Raw genomic sequence first — 24,687 nt, 5'->3', positions numbered from 1 at the left:
ACACTAAATGTACACAGCTCTCGTTCTCTAGAATTACATAGCGTAACGTGTAAAATTAGTTATCTGGCAGAGAGGGACTGGAAACACACCTCCCACACACTCACCAAGTGCCTTCCTCCTCTCTGCTCGCTACAGATGATCCTTTGATTATTTTTTTCTGAGATTAGGATGCATTTTACAACCTATAAGAAAGAACAAGGCTTCTGTTGAATGAAAACTGCTTAGTGACATCTATTTTAATGATTATTGGGTAAGATGAAGCTGGTTTAACTCAGTAATCAGGCTCTCAGTGGAAACTTTGCATTTCCTTACACATTATAAGATGTGCTTAATTTTATTTCTGAGTTTAAGGGACCATCTCTGATGAGCCTTGAGGAGAGAAGCACTTGTGATACAATCTGTAAGGAAGTACAAAGTTTCCGTTAAGAGAGACAGCTTACCTAGTGACATCTGCTTTTGCAGCTGCTGGATATCGCTGTGTAGGCAGCACCTCCTGCCAGAGCTACCTGGTGAGAAGCAAGTGATTCTGCACCCTTAGAGCAAAGAAGCTTCTTCACATCATCTGAGAAGAAAGGGGGAGAAAAGGTAAAATTCACAAAATGCAGTTGCTGAAATAGTTGTGTATCATGTATGCTCATCATGTGTGTGACTGTAATGCTTTTTCAGTTACCTTTTGTTGCAGCTCAAGTAATTTTTAAAGCAGTTTTAAGAACTCCTGCATCATCAGAATTGGGTGTACATGTGTTCTGTGAGCGTATGCTTTCAGTTTTAAATATTTAAGTATATCACGCTGAACCTGGATTAGATTCAGGTATGTCTAGGTGCAGTTGTTGCAAAGCTGTCCTCTCTAGACCATTGGCGTCAACCAGTTTTGTCTCTGTGACTTGTAATTCAGATTAAATTCCTCTCTGTATGTAATGGAACAACTGTAGGCTGGAGAGGTGTCGTGCCCAGGACTACAGACAGCAGGGGTGAGGTTAACGATAGTCAATGCTCGTTGTTATGTAGCAGCAATGTACAGTGTAAAGACAAATAAAGCAATGATACTCACTTTTCTTCTGCTTTCCATTCATAAAAATAAAGGAGGAGGACATAATTTGGGCTTAGGAAAATTATGGTATGTTAGGCTAAAAAAATGACAGTTGCTGTGATGTGAATAACATACACAGCAAGGATCAGCAATATATTTGCACTGTGTCCAAGTTACTTACCTTGAAGTAACATCACTTAAAACTCTGTCTCTGCCTATTAGAAAAGAACATACATATGAAAATGACAAATTCCTGTTATTCCTTCAGCCACCAAAGACAGCACTTACTGAAAACTCATGTCAGCTTTCAGTAAGCATAATTTCATTAGAAGGAAGAGTCAGATGCGGTTTTATTACTGTCTTGTTACGGTGACGTTTGCCTGATTGGAAAGGTGGGTGAAATCCTGAACTGCTATGAACAGTGGCTTTGCTTTTTACTTTATTGCACACAGGATTTATCCCTCTCTGATTTGATACCCGTGATTTGTATCTTTCATTCCTATTTGCTTTTCTCTCTGCCATTTGAATAGCATTCCCTGTGCTTGGCATCCAAGTTGCACAGCATTGCAAGGACTAAGCACATGCATGTTAAGGACATTACATTTTGCATATGCATCCCGTAAGGCTAAAATAGTGTTTGAGAACCTGTAATGAGAAGTGCACTGGAACTGCAAGTCAGTCACTGCTAGTGATTCAGGCTTGTGGAGTAACCACACATTTTTCACACACTGAAAGTCACTGACGTTTTTATATTCTTTCCTTCTCAGGAACTGGGAAAAAAAACCATGAGTTCTTCAAGTACTGAGTCCTTTGAAATCTCAACCATGTCTGACTATTACGATAATTATAATGATGCTCCAAAACCATGCAGTAAGGAAAGCGTCAAGAGGTTTGCAGCCTCCTTCCTACCTGTTCTGTATACCCTAGTATTTCTGGTCGGACTCATGGGAAACATTCTGGTCATTGTGGTCCTCTTCAAATACAAGAGGCTGAAGAGCATGACTGATGTGTACCTGCTAAACCTTGCCATCTCAGATTTGCTCTTTGTTCTATCCTTGCCGTTCTGGTCTTATTTCACAATAGACCAATGGGTTTTTGGAACTCCCTGGTGTAAAATCATTTCATGGATCTACCTGGTTGGGTTTTACAGTGGGATATTTTTTATTATGCTTATGAGCATAGACAGATACCTGGCAATTGTTCGTGTGGTATTTTCGTTGAAAGCAAGGACCGCCTTCCACGGCTTGAGTACTAGCCTTGTTGTATGGCTAGTAGCTCTTTCAGCCTCAGTTCCAGAACTTGTATTTAGAGAATCTTTTAACGAACATAATTATACTACCTGCAAGCCAAGATATCCAGGCAATTTCACGACATGGAAACTTTTTTCCACTTTGGAAATCAACATTTTAGGGCTCCTAATCCCTTTTATAGTTATGACATTTTGCTACTCCATGATCATTAAAACATTAGTTCACTGTAGAAATGAGAAAAAGAATAAGGCTGTGAGGATGATCTTTGCTGTCATGATTGTGTTTTTCTTCTTTTGGACTCCTTACAACATTGTTATTTTCTTACAAGTGTTGGAAATTACAGGAGTCATTAGAAACTGTCAAGCTAGCAAGAATCTGGACTATGCTTTCCAGGTAACCGAAATCCTTGGCCTCTTTCACTGTTGCCTCAACCCAGTTATCTACTTCTTCATGGGGGAAAAATTTAAGAAGTACCTGAAGATGCTCTTTAAGAATTGGCGGTTACCTGGAGATATTTGCAAGTGGTGTGGAGTTCACATAACTTACCACACCGAGTCTACCAGTTCATTCCACACACAGTCTACGGGGGATCAAGATGCTCTGTAATGTGTTTCAAATCAGCCACTGAACTCACCAGCAAGCAAACTGACAAAAGCAGGAACTTTGAAAAGCTAAGCAAATGCATGTGCATTGAACAATAAGTTAGTGCCGGATAATTACTTATTTCAGCTTTGATTTCTGCCTCTAGATTTTCTGAATATTATGACAGAAGGTGTCCTAGATGTGAAACATGGGAGATGGACATGCAAGTTTTACCTGTTGCAATTACAAATCACTGCTCAGATGTAACAGCAGCCTCCACTCTCTGCAAAGCACTGTGCCGGGCTGCTTCTTTTTCGCCAGCATCAAGATGTAGGTTGGCCTGCATGGAGGGGCAGAGGAGAGATAGCTGCTTGTCATCAGCACATGCATTTTGAAAATATATTCATTTATTCAAGAAGGATGGTTATTACCGTATTCTTTTCTTTTACAGCTGATCTGTGTAGGACTTGTTCACTCCGACTCGTAGCAAGCTGTTAACAGTACCTGTTACTGTTAAATGTTTCATCTCAGGCGGAGGATACACCCTCTGTCATTAAGAAAAAGGACACAAAAATATATTCTTTATGTGCATGAAGATGCAAAGCAAATGCATTACAATGTGTTACAGAGATGTTTTGTCTTAAGTATCCAAGTTGCCACATATGCCTACATGTGACTGTATATTATAGGCATTTTGAATTATCACTGTATCACTGTAATTCAGGATAGCGATTCTGTATTTTAATTAACATAGAAAATGTTTAAAATATTTTTGAATAAAAATGTTTTAAAAAAAAATTGTTTTCCAGCAGATGTGAATAAATTTGAAGCATCTTTGTTAAAAGTATATTTTTTAAAGTGAATGTTCTTTGTTCCAGAAGTACTTAACCCCAAGACTCAATTTTCATTCACTGGAAATGTATCTGGCAAAACAAAAGCAAGTAAAAACAGAGATTGTGGAGAAATGGTCTGTCGTAACTTCGAAACCACACAAATAATCCTAACATTTGATAACAGCAAAATGTGAAGAGTGTGATGCCCCAGTAGCTGCTCACAGATCTGCATGCTATTAATCAGAGATCTGGAACAGGAAGGAAACTCACACAGCAGTAATTACATTTGGGCACAAAAATAATTTAAAAAGAGGCAAAAATCAGTAGTGTAGTAGCAGACAAAGTAAGAGTTGAAAAACACATATTGGAAGATAGTTCTGGTGTGTCATTTTGGTGGATGACAACCATGCAGCACGAAGACTTTAATTTTTCTTAGGCTGTCAATAACAAAGTGCCTGCTCAGCATTCAGGCATGGCTGCAAAGAGCAGACCAGACATTAAAATACATCAGGAAAGGGCTGGAGAACAAACGTAAAAATGTTGTAGTGCCGTTGTTCTCAACACCCTAAATAAGAAATGTAAGGGGAAGCTCACCTCCATGTGACCTCTTTTGTGATACAAGACTGAAAATAAAAAGCAGCACACTTAAATACTCATGCATACACATATCCATCATAATTAATTTTGGGAATGCATTACCATTAGCAGTTTGTTGAGGCTGACAAGCAAGGAACTGCATTAATGCAGATAACGAGAATAGCTGTGGAAGACATTACTTGTGTTAAGAAAGTGTCTTCCTTCCCAGGAAAAAGACTATAAATTCTTACTACTCAAAACTTTACAAGCCACCGAGTAAATCAGTTGGGGAAAATTGCTGCAAGGAGTGGGCGAAGGCATCCATTGCCTATTTTGAAAAGGAAGAGGAAGACAAGTTGCAAGTGTCAGGTGCTTCAAAGTCTCACAGATGTCACTGAACCCAACAACATACCGCTCCCAAGCCGGCACGGCACGTTGTCCTCACAGATGTGATACCGATGGCGCAGGCACCGTGAACTGCTGAGCTATTCACGAGTCAAGTGCACAGGCTAACCTGGAAGCCAGACAGAGCACCGGAGTTATTTTTCTCTTGGTCCTACTCTGTGATCCTTCTAGTCAGTAAGACTAAACAGGTCCTTTTGAGAAACCTTGTTTTCCAGACCAGGGGAAGGGATGCCTGTGCTGGCCTGGCAAAAATAACAGTCAGCAAGCAAAAAGGAGGCGGTAGGCCCTTGACAACCGTGAGATAAGAGAGGATCATGGCTAAGAGGCGAGTTGAGGGAATGGCACCGAGATGGCCAGCAGCCCGCAGGGTGGCACAGCCCTGGGCACACACCCTGTGGTGGGGGAGGACGCCCAGTCTGCTCATGTGTGGAATTAACAGGCCGCACCCAGCGGCTGTGCAGCATTGCCATAAATGGAGCTAGCATAAAGCCTCTTTTCCACACAAAACTCAAGGGTGCTTCACATCACTGCTCAAGCTTTGTGCCCCACAGCCTGGGCACATGTGCCTTTGGTGCAGAGGGTGCTTGGTGCAGCCAGAGCTCCCCCCGGGTGAATGTCGTCCTTGTTTCTTTGCCCAAGTAACCTCTTCCAGCCCTCCCACTAACACTCATAGCTACCCAGTGTGTGTGCTGGACGAGCAACCGGGCTGGAAGTTGGGCTTTGAGCAGGTTTGCTGAATTGGGTGCAAGGGGGAGCTCACCCTTAAGTGACGGGCTCAGGAATCCAGGTCCCGGGAGTGGAGCTCATCAAACCTGGGTGGCTTCCTCCTCTGTCACCTGGAACAAACCCTCCTCCCCCGTGCACTGAGCTACAGTGGATAACGCCCCTCCTCTTTTGAGAGAGGGCTTTGAAATCTGCTGATGAGAGATAATAGTTATTAATATAGACAAAAATAAAGCAGGGATTTTCAAAATGTCAGTTGACCAAAGGTGTCATTTTAGCTGAACAAGAGTTTCCAAGCAATGAATGATGGTATGAACAGACCTACTGAACCATGAAAGGGAATGGATAGACATTTGAGTAAAGCAAAGATGACTCATTCTTAAAACCACATTTTTACATCAGGGTTCCTCAGAAGGCCAGACTGTCCTCTCTTCAGTTGTGCTAAGCTGCCATAGAAAGGCAGATGAGGGGAAAAATCAGCTTACTTATATTAAATACAAATAATGATGAAAAGGTAAAACCAAGTTGTTTAGTTTGTTTTCATACAGTGGTTAAGCCACCACAGTCACTCTCTAAACATAAAGCTGAATTACACACTTACCTTTTACTCTGGAAGATGGCTTCAATCCTTTTAATTGTGCAGAAGCAGCATCACGGTTGGCAACCTCCTCCCACTCGGCTCCTCTCAGTCTGAGAGCCAGCGAGGAATTGCCATTCTCCTTCCTACACTATTACTGCCTGCCACTGTCCCAGCATCAGCTCTGCATAGCTGGTCTGAAGGAGAGTACAGTTCAAGAGGCACTACAGTGCTCCTCTGTTACCAGGGTGCTTCCAGTCTAAAACTGCCAGCAGGGATCTATGCTCACACATTTACCTCCAGGAGGTCCTAATCATTTCCAGTTTTATCCAATATTTCGCTCTTAACACAGCCAGACCAACCTGATCATCTCTTATATAAATATCTCCATTTGACTTGATTTACAGTTAGAAATCAAGGGCCATTTAGTGATATCAAAATGATCATTAAAATGGTGCTTAAGGCAATGCCTACAGAGAGCTCAACAGGACTTTGCTACTCCAGGCATGAAGGAAGCCTTTAAGTAGGAGACTGGAAATGAATAGTAAACGTAACTGTGGTGAGACTTCTAGTCTTTGCATAACTGGTAAGACCATTGAAAGGTGATGTGCTGCTGGTCATATCTGCAGTTATCTTACTGTAGCACAGCAATGACATATGCAGGTGCTGCTGGTAGTCATGGAGAAATCACTTCTAATGGAGCAGGCACTATCAACAAGGAGACACCGAGTCAGATGCTTCCAGGATGATTTTTCTTTTTCAGTCATTCAGCAGCAACATCCATCAAAAACAAACAAACAAAAAAAATCAACAAAATCCCATCTTACAGAACAGTCATTGAGTCAAAGAAACTTCTTACAGAAGTGAGGCTCGAAAGTGGAAAAGCCCTTTGTCTGTTCCAGACTATCAAAATCCAAGTCCTCTGCCAACTGCTTGATGGAGCACTGGCACGACTGACCAATGCTGCTGTTCTCTTCCCCTTGGCAGAGCATATTCCTCCACCTATCCCTCACATGCTCACCTCAAAAGACGACTCCCACAGGTCACGCTCAGGCTTTTGTCTTAATTTATTCATGAACCTCTTTTGAACTCTCAGAAATGGTAGCATGCATATGATACCTCTACTGAAAAGAGTAATTAATGTCTCTTCTGCACCACTGGCCACTTGACCTTATTTTTAAAAAGCTGCTGTCTTGCAGCTAGGAGAGCTGAGGCACAGAGCAAGAGCTCAGACATTATGAGCATAATGCACATTTTTGACAGAATCTCAAGACCCTCTTAGCTCTGCTCGGGGAGGATTCACATTTCAGCCTGGTGAGGGGGACTCCAGGTAAGAGCTGCCCACACTGTGCCCTTCCTGGTAGCCAAATCTGAGATGGCCCAGCCAGGAAAGTCCCTGTCTGGATCCAGGTTGTGCGAGGAGATCCACAGACTAACGTGAAAGGTATCTGGAGGTAAGTGGATGAGGATGACCAGCTAATGCCATCTTCCAGTAAAGGATGTTCTTTGCTGGCACAGAGGGTGTTGTCTGTATTAAAACACCAGAAAGCAAGGACTTCTGTTAGCAGGTGACCGAAAGAGAAAAAAAATTCATCCTCTGTGTAAACACAGCCCAAATACATGATTGACCAATGCATCATACTTCTTTAGTTTTTGTGCTGGGTTTTTTTATTTCAAGTCATATCGGAAGGGTTGAAGTTTCTCTGGGTTTCAGCTTCTTGCCTCAAAATGAGTAACAGCATGTATTCAGTATATGTAGCTCAGTAACTGCACACTGCGAGCTTTTTGTGATTTCAGGTGTTGCAAGATAAAAACTACTAGGGCACTAAGAATTTTTTAAATTTCCAAGATGATGTTTGTTTCCTTGCTTTTGCTTTTAAACAACTACAGCAAGTAATCAAGAATCTTATCTGCAAGAATCAGATCTGTTTCCACAGATATGAAACCCTCATAAAAGGTACTCTCGGTGCCACTAGCAACCTGTAAGGCAACAAAGACTGAATGAAAATTGACATTACCAGATCCACTCTTCTGCTTAAGAGAGGCCAGTGGCATTTGATCAGCATTGTCCGAGAAGCCCCAAGCAGCCAAGTTCAGGAAGAGACTTTTGTACCTGGGAGAGCAATTGGAACAATGGGTGGACATCCCTGCATGAAAAGTACATTTGTCTCTTTTGCACAGGGACTTTGCACTCCTTAAAATTGTATTGGTAAAGGTATTGTGGTTTGGGCAGGTAGATCGAAGAGAGGGTCCCTCCCTGACTTTTAACCTGTCGCCATCACACACAAATAGAAAGAGCAGTACCAGCTAATAATAACACAAAAGTATCTTAAAGTGAAGAAAGACCACAACAGATCTCTGTACTTGCTCATAACTGGTAAACTGAAATTCGACCACAAGTAAGACCATGACCGCAGACTGAGTGACTTGCCTTTTCCGCTACCAAAGTATGTGGGAAAGGTGTAAGAAGCACATAAGGAAAGAGACGGATGTTTTTTCCTGTTGCTTATGCCCTTGTCGCTCATTCACAAGCACTAGGAATGGAAAGAAAATAAGGCTAGTTGATTGCAAGGAACAACCACCTTGTCTGCAGGCCCTGCAGACAAACGGTGCTGAGAAGCTGCGGAACACAGGTCTGCCCTTGCTATCAAAAAAATCTTGTTTATGCCTTCTAGAAGAGTGAAACCCATAGCACAGAGTGTCACACAAAAACCTGCAATGCTACAGAGAAGGGGCTGAAGAGTTTACAAAAGGAAACAAAAAGGAAGCTCGGATTTAGGCTGTTTTCTCCTCAGTTCTGCTTCACCAACCCATCCTTGCATAATACAGGTCAGTACTTGCTTCCTTTCCTCAGAAATATTAGGGAACCCCCAAAATCCCCCATGGGGAGGGCTGGCCCCCATCTGCTCCTGCTCTGGCTTTTTGCATGAATGTGTACGCTGCAACCTCCTCGCCCACAGTAACATGGAGTAAATCCATTCATCTCCTTGCCAGCTTAAGGTCAGGTTTTCCGCAAGCAGCGGTCACGCAAGCAGGATGTCCGTCTTGTGACTACACTGGCAGAACATTTTGCATTTGAAAAGGCAGGTTCATGAAAATCTGAACACTAGAAAGAACAGATTTTTATCGGCAGCTGCATCCGCTAATGATCAACACCTTTTAACCCAACGCTATTGTGTGCATTTTGTTTCAGCTTCAGATTAAAACTAGAGCAAGCACAGCCTATTTTTCAACATTATTGAAATAAAATATTTCATTTTTTCTGTGCTGAATTCTAATTAAAATTTTATTCTGATGGGGAAAATAATTTCAAAAGTCCTCATGCAACCAAAAATTGTAGAAAGAACTCATGGATTTGTCTTATTTAACACACTATTTTTTGTTAACAACTTCAATAGAATAAATGCACCGCATTGCTCACTCAGTAGCTTATTCCACATACCTACAGAAATATGCCAGGAATTAGAAAAAAGCTAGCATTAGAAGTAAAATTTCGTAAAATTATGAATTGTACTGTAGAAGACTACCAGGCAGAAAATGGCTTTTTTGTTGTGTTTTTTTTAATTTTTTAAAAAAATCTATTGACTTTGTTCATGAGAATTTGCCTAGCAAATGAACTTTTGTTGCTTCTACAGTGTAAAAAACGACAGTGTTTTAGACACTATCAAAATAGGACTATGTGAATAAAATTTAAACAATCAAGTATCAGTTTAGAATTTATGAAAGGTCAACTCTTAAGTGATAACTATCTAACAATTTGTGTCAGAGACTGAGAAAGCAAAGTCAGCACTAGACATCCAAGATTCTCCAGAATTTTTCTTTGCGTGATTGTTTGTTCTGGTTTGGTTTTGTTTGTTTGTTTAGGTCCAGGAATGGGTTTGTACACATGCAGGGCAACTACCAATTGTGTCAAACAGAAAAAAAAAAGCCAGCCTTTTCTGTAAGGTAATCCACAATAAAGACCTCAGTCATAATAAAGTATCACTGAATGTGGCCTGGATTTTCAGGAGGGCACATGCCCCAGTTCATGAACTGTCATGCTAATATAAACCACTGGGTAGGTATAAGCTTCCAAGTTCCTGGAAAAATGTAAAAAGAGCTCTAGAAACGTCAACTACTTGTACAGAAATAGCCGTGGAAAAGCTGATACTGCCTAACAATAGAGCAAATAGGTAGCTAGTATCAATGCTCATTTTAGTGTCACCTCCTAAAAAAAATCTGCCATGTTTTCTAGACCTGATGCCATGAGATCCCACAAAATTACTGCTTTGGCAAAAGCAAAACAAAACACAGTAAAAAAATAAATTAATCTGCGAAATCCTTCACAGCAAAAGCCATATCTGCCTGGTCAGTGAATGGCACAAGCTAGGTAAGTGTACTCCAACAAGAGCAGCAGCTGAGGACCTGGTACTTGAGACCTTGCACAGACCCACCAGCCAGATCTGCCCTTTGAATGAAATTCTCCTTTGTGACAGCAAATGCAGAGACACCCACACAGACAGACCATGGTGCACAGGGGCGGAATGCAACCGGCCCCAGTCATGTTCGTGCAGATAATGGTCATGTTTAGAAAAAACTCCCTGTTTTATTACCTGCAGCTTACTAGACAGCTTCCACTGTCTGCGCTTGTTTCCTTATACTGGGCTGCAGACTTAAATGGAGCAGAAGTAGCCCAACCATGTCCATCACTACCTAACAAACAGAGTTGATATGCCCAAAAGACAGTGTAGCACCCTTCTCCTTTACTTCCCCCTGAAACAAACAAACAAACAAAAAACACAAACAAAAAACACCCCCAGTTTTTAAGGTTCTGCTTTCAGCCTTGCCAGGGATCTCAGTCAATTCAACTTTTGCATCTGCAACATGGAAATCAAGACTCTACCCTCCTTTGTAAAAGAAGGCATTTTGCAGATGGAAAGTACTACAATGAAATTTAGTTATTATTAGAGACAAAAACCTGTGTATTCATTGCTAGATTTCTTGCCTTGTCTCAAGACATCAAGAACCATACATGCTCTTTTACTCACAGCCCAAAAAGGTTAATCTCCTTCCACAGAAGATGAAAACAACTTCATAATGCATTATTCTAAAAAAACCCTTTGGTTTTGAGCAATTTCTTCCAAACATTTCTCAAAGGGTGATTGTTGTCCTGAATCATGAAGGTTTGCAGACAAAACCCCTACCCCTTTTAGACTTGCTTGCCTGATTTACTTCACATTTTGACATTTGTAATCAGCAGGGGGTTTCACCAATTTGCATGAACACGCTAAAACAGGTTGCAGGAAAAAAACTAAGTGCTTCATAAGAACAGGAACATTCTTTCCAAGTCAAACCGGCATCACATTTTTGCATCAAAAGGCATACAGCCTGACAATAAGTGAGTAATCCCCAAAATCAGAACTACACTGTGGAGCACAGACCAATGTTGTTGAGAAAGAGCTCATGCTTTTAAATAATCTCAATTTTTGTACACCAGTTTGCACTGCAGAGTGTGAGCTTTAGAGTTTGGGGGTGGGTTTTTTTGCAAACCGAGTTATGGCAAGTGAGCAGATGAACCAGCAGTGAAAGCTGAGTCTCTTCTACTGAAAAGAGTTTAAAAGCACTGAAATTTCAGCTCAACTTAGTAAGAAAAAAAGAATTCACCTGAAAGTTTCAGGTGCTGAAACTCAGCAAGAGATGATCAGATATGCTCACCTTCAAAAGAGGATACAGGGCTAGACGGACCTTAGTCAAACTCAGCATCATTATTCTTACATGAAAAAATATACTTCTATTAAATGAGAAAAAGAAAACAAAGACAACAAATAATATGAGCTGAGCTCTGTGTATTTTTGAAGCCCCCAGTCTCTGAGACAAAAGTATTCTCATGTGCTGCGCCAATGGGGCAGACCCTTGACAAACTCATTACACAGAGAGAGAGAAGAAAGAGAGTGGGAATCCCTCTTTCACCCACCTTGCAGGACAAGTACAACAGCATGGTTGTATCTCTGAAGAAGGTACTTGCTCACCAGAAACCATAGTAAAACCAAACCAGGCATCATCTAGCCTTATTATTTTGTGAACAACTGAAAATATGTGATGCATATCAAGGACTGTCAGAAAAAGCATGGTTTCTACCTTGAATTGCAAGGGTAAAATGGAAGACAAGACAGTGATAAGCAGTTGGGGAACAAGTACCAGCAGAACTACAGGTATTCACAACCTTGCAGTTAAGTGAATTTTTGTTAGGATTTGGATATATTTTCCCCACCCTGCACATCCAGCCAGGGGAGCTGAATCTTCACCCCAGTTCACCTCCTTTCTTTCACATAGTTTTCCACTTGTAGCTATGAAAATCTGAAACCTACGGAGCTCAGCATCATCCACCTTTGCCAGTTCAGTGAGATGCAAGGCCACAGCCTGTAGCTGGTTGGTGGTGGCTGGAGGGAAATGATTTTCTTTCCCCTCTCTACTGCCAACCTGCTTGGCTTTGAAAAAAGTGAAAAAATTTAAACCCCAACAAACGACTCACTATTCACCCAATACATTATTATGCTTTCCCCATGTCTTCACCAGGCTTCTCATGCAGATCATGTTTTGTAACACTGAATATTCTTGTTTGCTTGTATCTCCAAAGTGTTTAAACATCCCCTGTTTCAGCACTGTACTGTACCTACAGGAACAGGAGAAACAAACTTCATCCAAGTCAAGTATGCTACTACTACTATAATCTCATTTCAGTATCTTTGCACAGACTGGGTTTCTCAGAATTTATTTTTTTTTTTTAAAAAAAAAAAGCCTTTTGGACTATTTCATCATAGCTAACTTCTACTCTTGTTTCTGAATTACTGGCACCTTAATTTTGGGGTGTGGTGTGGTGTGTCACTTTTTTTCCAATAAAAGCCATTAAGAGGAACCCAAAATTTGGCTAATACTAAAACACCAACCATCTTGGCATCAGACAGTTAAAATTAGAAAGGACCTAGGTTTTCTTCAATACCTCTGAAGCCTTTGAGTCAAAGCAAACAGACCTGAGAGGTTAGACTTGAAAAAGCAAAAAAAGAGCAGCTTCAGCAGGTACTAACCAGCAACAATTTTCTTCTATTTCAACACAAGCTAGGTGGACTCAGTGCTTTAAATAAAGTCACATCTTCAAGTGTCTATATTTGGCTGTAGTCAAAAGATTCGTGTTGTTTTAACTTCAGCTTTTGAAGTAGATACTGCTCTGGATCAAAGGACCAAAAGAGCAACATAGGAATGCATGGTAGCAGAAGTCACTGCTTTGACCAAATTTTGCAGGAAATCATGCTAACCCCTCACAAGTTCTGTACTAGGTTCTCAGGTTCTTCAGCACACCGGATCTACCTATTCATGATTAGCGCAAACCACATCCTAAAACTGAAGGTGAAAAAAAAAAGTCAGAAAGTTTGAAAGAAGATATGTAGAGCGAGAGCGCAGGATCCAGACCCACCTCTCACAGCCTAAAGTCTTCTGGGAAGCCTTGCGGGTACAGCAGAGTGTTTCAACATTCAGAAATAAAATTTAACATGGAGGAGGCAAGAAAGGAGTGCAAATTTTCCTTCTGCATGGCTTCTTTCTTATCCCATACATGCCTCCTGTGAAAACAGCAGCTAACGTTTTCAGTAAACAGGAGAAAAATTACAGTCTAAAGCTCAGCAACAGACACGGCATGAGAAACATTAAGACTAAGCAATCAGTTTCTTTTCCTTCTCCTCCTCAACAATTCTACCTATGCTTCAGAAGGCCCCTTCATCAGTAGCACAGGAACACATCCAGAACCTGCAGCCACCACACAGCCATTCACCTTCTCCCAAGGCAAGTGCTTTGGAAGGTGCTATTGCAGAAGTCCACGATCAGGGGAGACTTCTGGCTAAATTTAGACTAAAAGTCCATAAAGAGAGTTCATTCTGTGCACCTGACCCAGATTTGTGGGACTTTTCAAAAGGAACCTGTAAATGGGACTTGGAAGAAAGGAGAGAGGCATAAGCAAGCTGGAAGCAAAGGCACCTTCGTCCAGCTTGCAAACTAATGATGGATAGGTGGAAGGGATGGAGATCAACTCTGCTTCAGACAACCAAAGACACATTGAAGGAAATTTTTTGAGTTTCTCTACACACAAGGCTTCCCTAGTGTGAGAGGAAGAACCACCAAGACCTAAGGAAGAATGAAACAGGAAAGAGAGAAGAGTAATTTCTTAGCTATAGCATTAGAGGTATGACCCACAATTACTAGGCATTTCTCCACACTGTGCTTGGATCTGTGCTCTGGCCCACAACCACAGACAACACTGAAAATATTAGTTAATATTAGAATAGAAGCATGAGCCCTACAGAAGCACCAAGCTTAAAAAAAATAGTGCATACGCTTACAACAAACAAGAAAATTTAACAGAAAAATCCTTTCAAAATGTAGATACTGGCTGCATTTTCCTACTGGATTTGCATCAGTATTCAACAGATTCACTCTACTTAACAAAGGCCCTTTCTGCTGGAGTTTCAAACTCAATTCCCAGTTCCATTAGGGAGTCCTTTTCCCCCCACCTTCATCTACCAAAAAAATTTTAGAAGGCTAAATTACAGTCATGCAGCCATAAGCACATTACCAAAGTGCAAGATAACAATCTTACGATGCTTGCACAGTCTGCTATGAACGCGTGCTGGGGAATTTCATGAGCAAGACTGCACTTCCCATTACAATGCTACAGAGTTAAAAGTGGGACCTTCCCAAGACCCTGACTTTGGAGTCCTATATATACTTGGTTCCTGAAGGACAGGTGTATGTGCAAAAGCCCAAAACAGGAATTCTTAAATACATCCCCAATTGATTGGCCACAAAGACCATATATCCTACCAAAAGGAGATTGCATTACCAAGGGCCCGAAACAAGCACTGGTTCTGTGAAACCTCTTGTAGGTAACACACACTTTCAAGACTTCCCCCAGAGCTGGGGACTCTAGTTCACTACTCCCATAACATAACCAGCAACAGAAAATATCTTCTGAAAAGGGATTTTTAAACATACACACTTTATTCAGCAAATGCATTACAAAGATCCCTGTGACATCTTTTTCCAATATTTTTCCATTCAGCCCTTTGCATCAAGTCCCAAGATGATCTTTTCCTGCCTAGTTTTGCCTTCTCATTGAAGGAGAAGCATTAAAGCAGACCTCATTCTTCTGTAGTTTCCAGTTCCTTTTGTCAAGTGATCTTCCAGCCAGGAACTCGAGGCTGGCCATCATGCTTTTAACTCCTTGCCTGTAAGACAGCTTTCTTGCAACTCAGTCATTTCTTTCAAAAAAAAAGCTGCTGCAGGACCTGGTTGCCCTTTCACATCCTTGCTGAGTCTTCTCTGTGTTGCTCCGTACATCTTAAAATTTCTGTAAATGCAGTCCATCAGGCAGGTCAGAAGATAACAGAGAGGGCACAAAACAGTTTCAGAGCACAAAGACATACTTTGTGTCAGCTGTGGACAGTAAAAGTGGTAACTGGCTGAAGTAAGTGGTAACAGCAATGAAGCCTTCAGCTAGCTGTTGGTAAGTTTCCTAACAGTAAACACCACAATAGCTTGCGTAGGGAAGACAGAAGTCCCCATTACAACAAAGTTTGAAGAACAGGTTAAACAAACACACTGGGAATACTTTAAATACAGATGACATTGGCTTAGGGTAGAGAGGTAAGGCTAAATCATCTCTCACAAACCTTTCCTCTTGTATTATCTGTTAAAATGGTGTTTGCAGTCTGGGAAAGATACATACAAGAACAGATTAAAGAGAAAATGTGGGGACTGCTCATTAATCAGCAGTTCCTTTGGGAAATTTTGATAGAGCATTTGCAAGCAAAAAAGGGAGTAAGAGCAGCGATTGCAAAGCCATTTAACAGAAAAACATTCTCAAGTAGTTTCCTGCTGGTACAGGTTCTTCTTGGAGTGCTGTACTCTGAAGGCCCTTTATCACAGAGGCCTCCCTTCGGCATATTCAAATACATACTGCACCGCTTGGCAACCTCTAGCTGTGTTTTCATGTAGATAGACCGGGATGAGGAATCAGGCCCCAACTTTCAGTGCCTTTCTAAACACAAGAGATCACTTCGGTGAAAGCAGTAAATAGGCAGGTGCACTAATGTCGCTATCTAGAGTTCTACTTGAAAAAAACTTTAAGCCTGTTTTTTCTATGTTGTTCTTGTTATTCTTCTATCTAACCATATGCATGTTTGTAATCCTTGATGCAAAGCCTTTCTGCTTGTAATATTACACAGAGTTATGGCAAAAAGTGAACTCTTATGGATTACACTATGTTTTCACAAGTACCATGTAAAACGAAATGAAGTTAGAATGACAGCCAGGAGTTCAACTCCCCTCACAGCACAAACTGCCAGAAAAATAAAAATACTCCTGGCTGTTAAAGCACTGAACTGTTGCAGGAGCAGTACCTAAACAGTACTGTCATTCTGCACACTCCAAGCCACAAACCCCACAACTGGTATGAAACTAATTCTGTACCATTCCTTACATTCAAGGTCTGGCTCTGAGGTAATTAATACTTCATAATAAACTGCTGTAGAGCATATTCCATGGTCTGCATAGGGATGATGCCAAGAAAAAAAGATCTAGCGTCACAGCAGACCACTTTACTCCAAGAATCATAGAATCGTTATGGTTGGAAGAGACCTCAAAGATCATCAAGTCCAAGCGTATATGCAATGCCACCATGCCCACTAACCCATGTCTCAAAGTGCCACATCTAAATGTTTTTTGAACACCTCCAGGGATGGTGACTCCACCACCTCCCTGGGGAGCCTGTTCCAGTGCTTAACGACTCTTACAGTGAAGAAATTCTTCCTAATATCCAACCTGAACCTCCCCTGGGCACAACATGAGGCTGTTTCCCCTTGTCCTATCGCTAGTCACCAGAGAGAAGAGGCCGACCCCCACCTGGCTACAACCTCCTTTCAGGTCGTTGTAGAGGGCGATAAGGTCTCCCCTCAGCCTCCTCTTCTCCAGGCTAAACAACCCCAGCTCCCTCAGCCGCTCCTCATAAGACTCGTGCTCCAGGTCCTTCGCCAGTTTCATTGCTCTTCTTTGGACACGTTCCAGCAGCTCAATGTCCTTCTTGTAGTAAGGGGCCCAAAACTGGACACAGTATTCGAGGTGCAGTCTCACCAGCGCTGAGTACAAAGGGACGAACAATGAAGTGTGTCTGGTACTGAACACACAGGCCTCAGCCATTAGACTTTGCATTTGAGGTGAGAATTTAAGAGTAGAAGTTCTCTGGCACAGGGGAACCACATCTGTCTGGTTTGAAAACCCATCAAACACATGTCAAACATAGCAGAGATGTAGAGACTCAAGTGAGTGGTGCTCCTTTTCACTCTCTCCTCTGGTGACAGTATCAGTCCTCATCAGCTGAGAAGAAATAGTCAGGTTTTTGCACTGGCCATCTCAGAAAAGGGTGGCACCTCTGGGGTTCACACAGCCCATTACAGCTACTTTGTTTTGCTTTACTTTGCACACGTGTTCATAACACAGAAAACAGATGAGACATCAACAAGAATAACTTCTTGTCAGTAGAGACTTACAACTTCTTTATCCCTTAATACTGTAACTAACTGCTCATAACTCTTCCTCATCCCTTTTTTCCTTCTCAAACACTCACAGGAAGGATTTCATTTTTAAAGAACCATTTTAATAATGTCAGACAAAAATCAAAGGAAGAAACCACAGACTATGAAAATACTTGATTCCTTCATCTTAATCTTCTGTTGTTTAAATCTCACCAAGGAGTTTGCATGATTGACATCAAAACTCTAAGAATAAAAAAAAAAAAAGATTCTGTCTGCTGTAGAAAGTCAGCTTTGTTGACAGAGATTGTGCATCTTTGCAAATATCAGGCGCTTAAAAATTATCATCAGTTTACTGATACTAACCAGGTGACAGAATCAGCTGGAAGTGTCTAGTCTAATGACAGCTCTGACCTATGAGTCCACACGAGTAAAAAAAGCAAGGTAGCAGGACTACGCACCCCTTTTGTAGCCTCCTCTCCAGTTGCAAAACATGGTTAAAAAAAAAGTGTAAGAGGGTTCCTGTAATGTAAACAGCCTACAAGGACTACATTTTTACTAGACTGATGAGAACGTTATCTTCCAGTTGAGTTCAATTTCACAGTCCAATGCAAATTCTAAAGCTACAGCTTTTATTTTTTAAGAGAATTTCAGTATTTAACTCTGGCAGATTTTAAAAAAAAAAAAAGTATTTGAAGAATTTAAAAAGTTGCCTCAGCTAAACAACTTACTGATTAACACTAAGTCTTTAAAAAAAGGGAAGTATGGTTTGAGGGAAAGGGAAGCAAAGTGGGGGAAAGATCAGGAAATACTCAAATCATTATAAATGCTTCAGCCATATGTCTCTAACAAACAGTTGGGGGGCATAATTTTCATACTGTGTGGTTGCATTGATATTAGGTTTGTCTACAAATTCTATCTTGCATGCCTGGGTGCTGCAAGGAGAACGCTCCAGCTCCAACACTGTTATGTTGTTTGGCACTGATGAAACAAGTATATTCCTTGGAACAAAAAGGGTCAACTGAGGACCACGGGCCGGCCAGTACCGACCAAGATTAAAGCCATTGATCCAAATTTGCCCCTGTTAAGAAAGAAAGAAAAAATAATGATTTTTTTTAATAATTTGACAGAGATCAAATGATGAAATAGCTTTAAGCATAACACTCTTCACATAGTAATTGAATTTCCTCCATTTTTCAGTTTGATAGAAGACAAGGACAGAAAATTTGGTCAAGAAAATGCTAATGACAGTCAAAAGAATCTCAATTCCCTGATGAGTTAAAGCCATCATTAATATTTAAAAAAAAAGGTGTCAAATACTGCAGTAATTCAAAATATGACAATACTTAGGAAAACAGAATTGCAGGTTTCTGGCACCAAATTTTGCACCAAGTTTAAGACCAAAGCAAGCCTGAAAACAGTATTTGCTTGAAGCTGATTGTTAAAAGGAGAAAGAACTCACAGAAGAAAAAGCAGATCCTAATTCTGTTGTGGCTCTCTGTACAAGTGTAAGACTACACTACCTTGGTAGTCCCTTCCTGTCGCATGATTTTATAAAAAAAGATACAGCTTGTCTAGACACATGAAATTTAGATGTCTATTATGCTTGTAATAGCTTAGTCAACAAAAGCACTTGTGAAATCACACTGCTAGAGAATATTGTATTTTGTTGTAGATACCTGCAATCATTAAAATCTTTAGGGGTCTGCTAGCATTAATTTAAGTTCAATGAAATTGTGGTCAACCTGGCATACAAACTCTTTAAATTACTTTTTATAGTGGAGGTGGCCAGAACCCTAGTTGAAAATACTGTTCTAATGTTATGAATACCTTAAGTTCAAAAGATAAAACAAAATTAGGTCATGGGAAAAAGAAAAAAGTCAAAACAGTCATTTATACACCACAAAATAGACACTGAAGTAGCACAAATGCAGATTTTTCCAAGAGTCTATAAATTAGTGAGTTGCAGAATGTTTAGTAAAACTGTAAATGGACTCCTACTGAGTTGAGCTGAATCTTGGTTCATTAAGCAAGAGAGCAGGGAGCATATACAGCTGATTTGGACAAATAATTTGCTTTTACTCCTCCTAAGTGTCCTTTCACCATATGTCAGACAAGAGTTCAGTGGACAAGAAAAGGGATGGGAAAAGATAACTGCATCTGTGTCTTCCCTCTTGCTTTGGCCTTTGGTAATCAGAATACAGAGGAAAAATAAACTAATCCATGGCACTGATGTACCATAAAATAGTCTGAATCAGTGGAAAGTAAGGACTTTTACTGCACTCAGTGATTTCTAAAATTGTCTGGGATAGTTGAAGTCAGACTCATACTTTTAAAAGGATTTACAGAAGCACATTTGTAATATAGCGAATATTGCTGTTCAAGCTGTTTTGGAGGTATTTTTCTTGTGTTTTCTTTTTCAAGTATTTATGAAAACAAATTTTATGAAACTCACAAAAGAAATTTCATAAGGAGTTGGTACATTCGCAAATGCAGGTGAGTTATTTCAGTTCTGTATCCACTTCCGTGGTATAAGATCCTATCTTGCACAGTTCTGCCAAGGTGTTAATAAACTTTGACCTCAAACTTTTTTTTTTTTTAAATCAAATTTATCTTGCTTTGTGGCTTGTTTTTGCTGTATGAAAAGGCAAGAGAAGAGCTATTTATTCAAGCTCACTATTTTGCTTCTGTAGTAGTTTTAGAAGAAAACATGGCATTAATGCAACCTCCCTCCACACAAGATGAATTAATGAGTGTACCCACTACAGAGTAGCCTACCTACTACAGAGAGTGACTGTAACCCTGTGGGAAGTAGGAGTTTACTGTAGGAACCAACTGTATTAGAGTTCTAATGCAGGGAGTATGATCAGACAGGTCTCTGTTTCTGATCTTAATCAGTCACTGGTTGTAACTCATTTTTCCAGTAAAGCTATGAACTTAGTTTCTCAATTCCAAACTGTCCCTATTAACATTGCAGTTTCTAAAGACTGCACACTCAGGAATTTGCATGACCTAAACCAGCAAATCATGACGTTATACACACTACCAATAAACATGCCTAGACAAAATAAAGGGGATCTCTGTCTTCAGTAACAAGATTTCCTTTAGCAGAGTCAGCAACTACAACTCATGATTCCACAGAAATCAAGAACAGTCCCGACTCCAAATCCTCTTCTCTGTTGAAGAAAAAAAAAGTCCAATAAATTTAATAATACATTCATGATTATGTACACATAAGGGCATTGTGGTTCCTCAAGTGAGGGTGGAGGAAGTTTTATTAATAGTGAAGGGTTTAAAAACCACTGAAGGCAAGCAAGCTACAACATAGGTCGTCACTGTTAATGCTGCACTCTTCCTTCTCGGCTGTGCAGCATGTCATACTCCTTGTTTTAATATGCAAAGGCAAGACCATCATTACAAGTATATATTTTCTCGGTAAGTGTCGTTTCCATGGTTTTCCAAGTACTCTAATAGGTGAGTTTTAACCCCTATTAAGAGTCCCTCTCCACGCCTTGGCATCAGCAATTTATGCAGTGCCACTCAAGGAATTAAGGCCCAGATACAGTGGGACCTGAGTGGAATTTACAGCCTTAAAGCCCTCTGCCCTAAAGGCATTTGCTCATTGGTAAAGTTATCTAGAAGTCTCAGTTTTCACACCCAGTATCACCTGAATCTTATTACTCCTTATTCCTCTATCTTATTTACTCCTAATCTTATTTAGAACTTCAGTCCAATCCATATAAAGCTCGAAGGATCAATTCAATAGCCCTATTTACAGTTCATTTGGGATCTTTTCACCTTGACTGCTTTAGAGGCTATACAAGCTACGTAAAACAGAGGTTTCTATAGATCAGAGGAAAAGATTTCCAGCAATACATAAGAATTCTTGGACTCATTTGCCATTTCAAAGATGAGTTTGCCAGCAGGTAGGTATCGTCATTTTGCTTCCTGAAGAAGACTCATGATTCATGGGATCACAGAATTTACTGCAAAAGTCTCAGATTCCAGTTCCCGTGCAAAGAGTTATTTTTTGTAATTTTATTCAGTGATTGTGTAAGACATGCACATATATAGAAACAGGGACTAAGTCAAACTTCCTCATCCAAGCTCAATGCCAGCCACCCTAAGTGCCTGCAATGAATCACAGCCTTCTGCATATTGGGAAGCGCTTTAACCACTACAATACTGTAGATTGATCACCATCAACTCCTTCTCCTACTCTATTTTAATAGCAGAAAATGAATTGCTTCAAAAAGGAATAATTTTGCTACCTAACACTATCACAGGCACTTCCCTGAAGCCTGGACTTAAACACTTAGGCCTCCAAGAGGAGTGGCACTTCAGTGCATGCATTCTGCTCCCTGTGCCTCCCACCAGTTAAGTTGAGCTGGTCCTTACCCATCCTGCATGCTGGCTGTTTCAAACACGGCACTGTGAAAACACACTTTGTTGCTCAAGCTATGCTCCAGCCCTATGAGAAGTTCCCATTAACAGAGATCTGCCCACAAGCTTCTCACGGCAGTGCTCTCTGATTCATTCAGTCCAGTTAGAGGCAACCTCCAGAAGACAAGCAGTATCATCTTCCGTGCATTGGATCCGTGTCTATGGGCACAACATCAGCAGTTGTGTTCAACACTCTCTATGCTTTGTAACAGGATCCATAGGTTCCTCACACAGCACTGCAAATATGTTCTTAGTTACTTTTAATCAATTAATATAACCAGGAAAGTGTCCTGTAGCATCTCACTTTCTCCGGAATAAAAAATTGGTTTACCTCAAGGCATGTATTCACTCCCTCCCTCCAAAAAGTTGTTTTTGCTCCACATCTCAAGACAAAAAAAAAAACCCAACCCACAACTAAATGCAGCATTTCTAAATAGCCTGACATCTTTCTCACTGTTGAAAAACTAGGGGTGGGTGGGGTTTATTTGTGATGCTCCACTTCCTAGACCAGTATCATGTATCCTTTGAATATACGTTTCCCTTCTCTTAATGGTTTATCTCCAGATTTACTTAAAGCAAGGAATCCATTTCCTAGGTGTTTAAATACATTTGAGACACCCCATCATTACAACCAACTTCTACCCATCCAAGAGAGGTGTACTTTGATTGTCCACAGAAGTTTCAGTGGATTTCTGAGTGGACTTCAAGTTTGTACAGCAAAAAGTTGTACCTTTGTCCAGCCAGGAAACTTGACATAGGTGTCTTGAGGCAAGTCTGGAATCCCTCCAGGAATTGAAAGTCTACCAGTATAAAAAGTAGGTGCTTCATAACTTGGTGGATTGCCAGCAGATCTCGTTGCTTGATCAAGGTGGCTGTTAATGTCATGGTTCACTGCTCCATCTATGTCGAGAGGATAGATTTCCCATTCAACAAGTATATCTTCATCAAGAGTTAAATTTGAAACCAGACCCTAGGAGGATGAAAAAAAACAAACTCAAAATATAATATAATCAGCTTCATGTTATTGAAATTATTTGGCTGCAACTGTAAGTCAGTCAGGAATAAAAATTGAATTAAAGTACTTGAAACAGCTGCCAATTTGTCTATGAAAAAAACAAGCATCTGGTCTTCAAGTTATAAGCTTTGCTTTAGAATAAAGGGTTTCATTTATTCTCCATTCTCCAAGATCTGTTCCTCTTCAAAGTTTTGAGCTTCCACTGATGCCCAAGGTTTTTTTTCAACCTCTTTTCTCCATAACTGAAAATTTCTGTTTTGCTTTAACATGAACATCATTCCAAAACCTGAGGTTTAATAAAAAAACAGAAAAAGCACTAAATATCGTAAGTCTGAGATACCATCAAGAGCTTTGGTAACACTGAGTCATTAACCCAAGACATTAACCTGCACAATAGCAGAGAAAGCAGTATTTACTTCCTACAAATCTTCTACAGCTAACATATAGTATCACCAAATCAAGGCACATGCTTTGTGACCCCGATTCAGTGAAATACTTCAAGCTTACAGTCAGCTCCCAGCCCACGGAGTCCTGTTTCATTTCACTGGAACCATGTGTGCAACATACCAGGGTACTCGCACAATGAATGCAAAAGCAAGGTAAGGTCACGATTTAAGAGTGAAAAGAACATTAAGTTACCCATGCACAGATCCTAATTGTGTGAGAATAACAGTTTCTAAAGTGGTGTTTCAGTGCAATGCAAGGGGTTGATTTTAAACTAATGCTGCTACATTCAAATAATTGCTTGAATAGACCCTACATAGAAGCTGTTTTTCAGTGCAACTTAAGTTCTGTTGCAAACACCACATGTCAAAGAGGAACAAGCAAACCCACATTTTCTACAGCGTTGGAGGGCTGATACTATGTTGTGTGTCTATTCTGATGTCTAATAAGCATTGCACTGACTCCACAAGCATCATCATCAGTACAAGCACTAATTGGTTTTCTCTTCCTTTACCTAGATGCCCACTTTACAGAACAGGAACTTATTTCTCTTATATCAAAATAAAATATCTGCACAGAGTTAAGTGGCAAAACTTTTCTATACAGCCTAGACTTTACTCTGTCTAGCAATCAATTGGAGAAATGCAACACAACTTTAGCCCAAACTGTCTATCCTGCCTCCCTAAGCCCATCTTTAGGCACTACGAACGCTGTGATTTTTTTCAAATGAGATGAAGTGTCTACCAAGCATTCTTATTTAGGTCTGCATAAGAATGCATATCCAACAGTCCAGATATAGATATAAATTTTCCAAGTAAAACAAAGACAAAGGTGGCAGTGAGCATGTGAAAAAATACAGAAAAAACAGAAACTACACTCTTCCATTCTTTGTGTCCTTCAACAACATGACTTAGATCAGCAGGATGTTTAAAAAACAAAATCCTTTTAAGATTCCTTCCCAAAAGCTAGATGCCTAGTTCCATTTCAACCTCAAAAAAAGTGATAAAAAACTTGCCAAACAAAACGCAGAAAAAGCTACCCTATTTGCTTAAAAATGCGAAGCTTCACAAGGTAGGAACCTCTTCCCCTAAAGTTATTTTTGAAAGCACAAAGTATCTAAAACCCAAGGTATAATTATTCTCAGTTTTCAAAATCAACACCAAGAACAGCATAACGGAAGGATTCTATGGGAAGAAGCAATGCACACGTTCCAAAGCTACCCAAGAAAGGCTGCCTCTTCTACACACAAGGATC

General features: G+C 40.4%; 1 protein-coding gene across 1 annotated transcript; it reads left to right on the top strand.

The window, feature by feature from the left end:
- The first annotated feature begins 460 nt into the window (after nt 1-460).
- On the top strand, nt 461-2,886 carry CCR4 (chemokine (C-C motif) receptor 4). The gene is made up of 2 exons (XM_009704360.1): nt 461-585; nt 1,798-2,886. Exon 2 carries the CDS (start codon nt 1,816-1,818, stop codon nt 2,884-2,886), a length of 1,071 nt encoding a protein of 356 aa, XP_009702662.1. The 5' UTR covers nt 461-585; nt 1,798-1,815.
- Nucleotides 2,887-24,687: the final 21,801 nt, after the last annotated feature.

Source organism: Cariama cristata, unplaced genomic scaffold, assembly GCF_000690535.1.
Source record: "Cariama cristata isolate BGI_N322 unplaced genomic scaffold, ASM69053v1 scaffold45110, whole genome shotgun sequence".
Classification (NCBI taxonomy): Eukaryota; Metazoa; Chordata; class Aves; order Cariamiformes; family Cariamidae; genus Cariama; species Cariama cristata.
This window is presented reverse-complemented; position numbering and strand designations above follow the sequence as displayed.

What these genes read in the sequence shown, in the direction of transcription:
- CCR4 (XM_009704360.1), top strand. Translation starts at nt 1,816, where the DNA reads ATGAGTTCTTCAAGTACTGAGTCCTTTGAAATCTCAACCATGTCTGAC.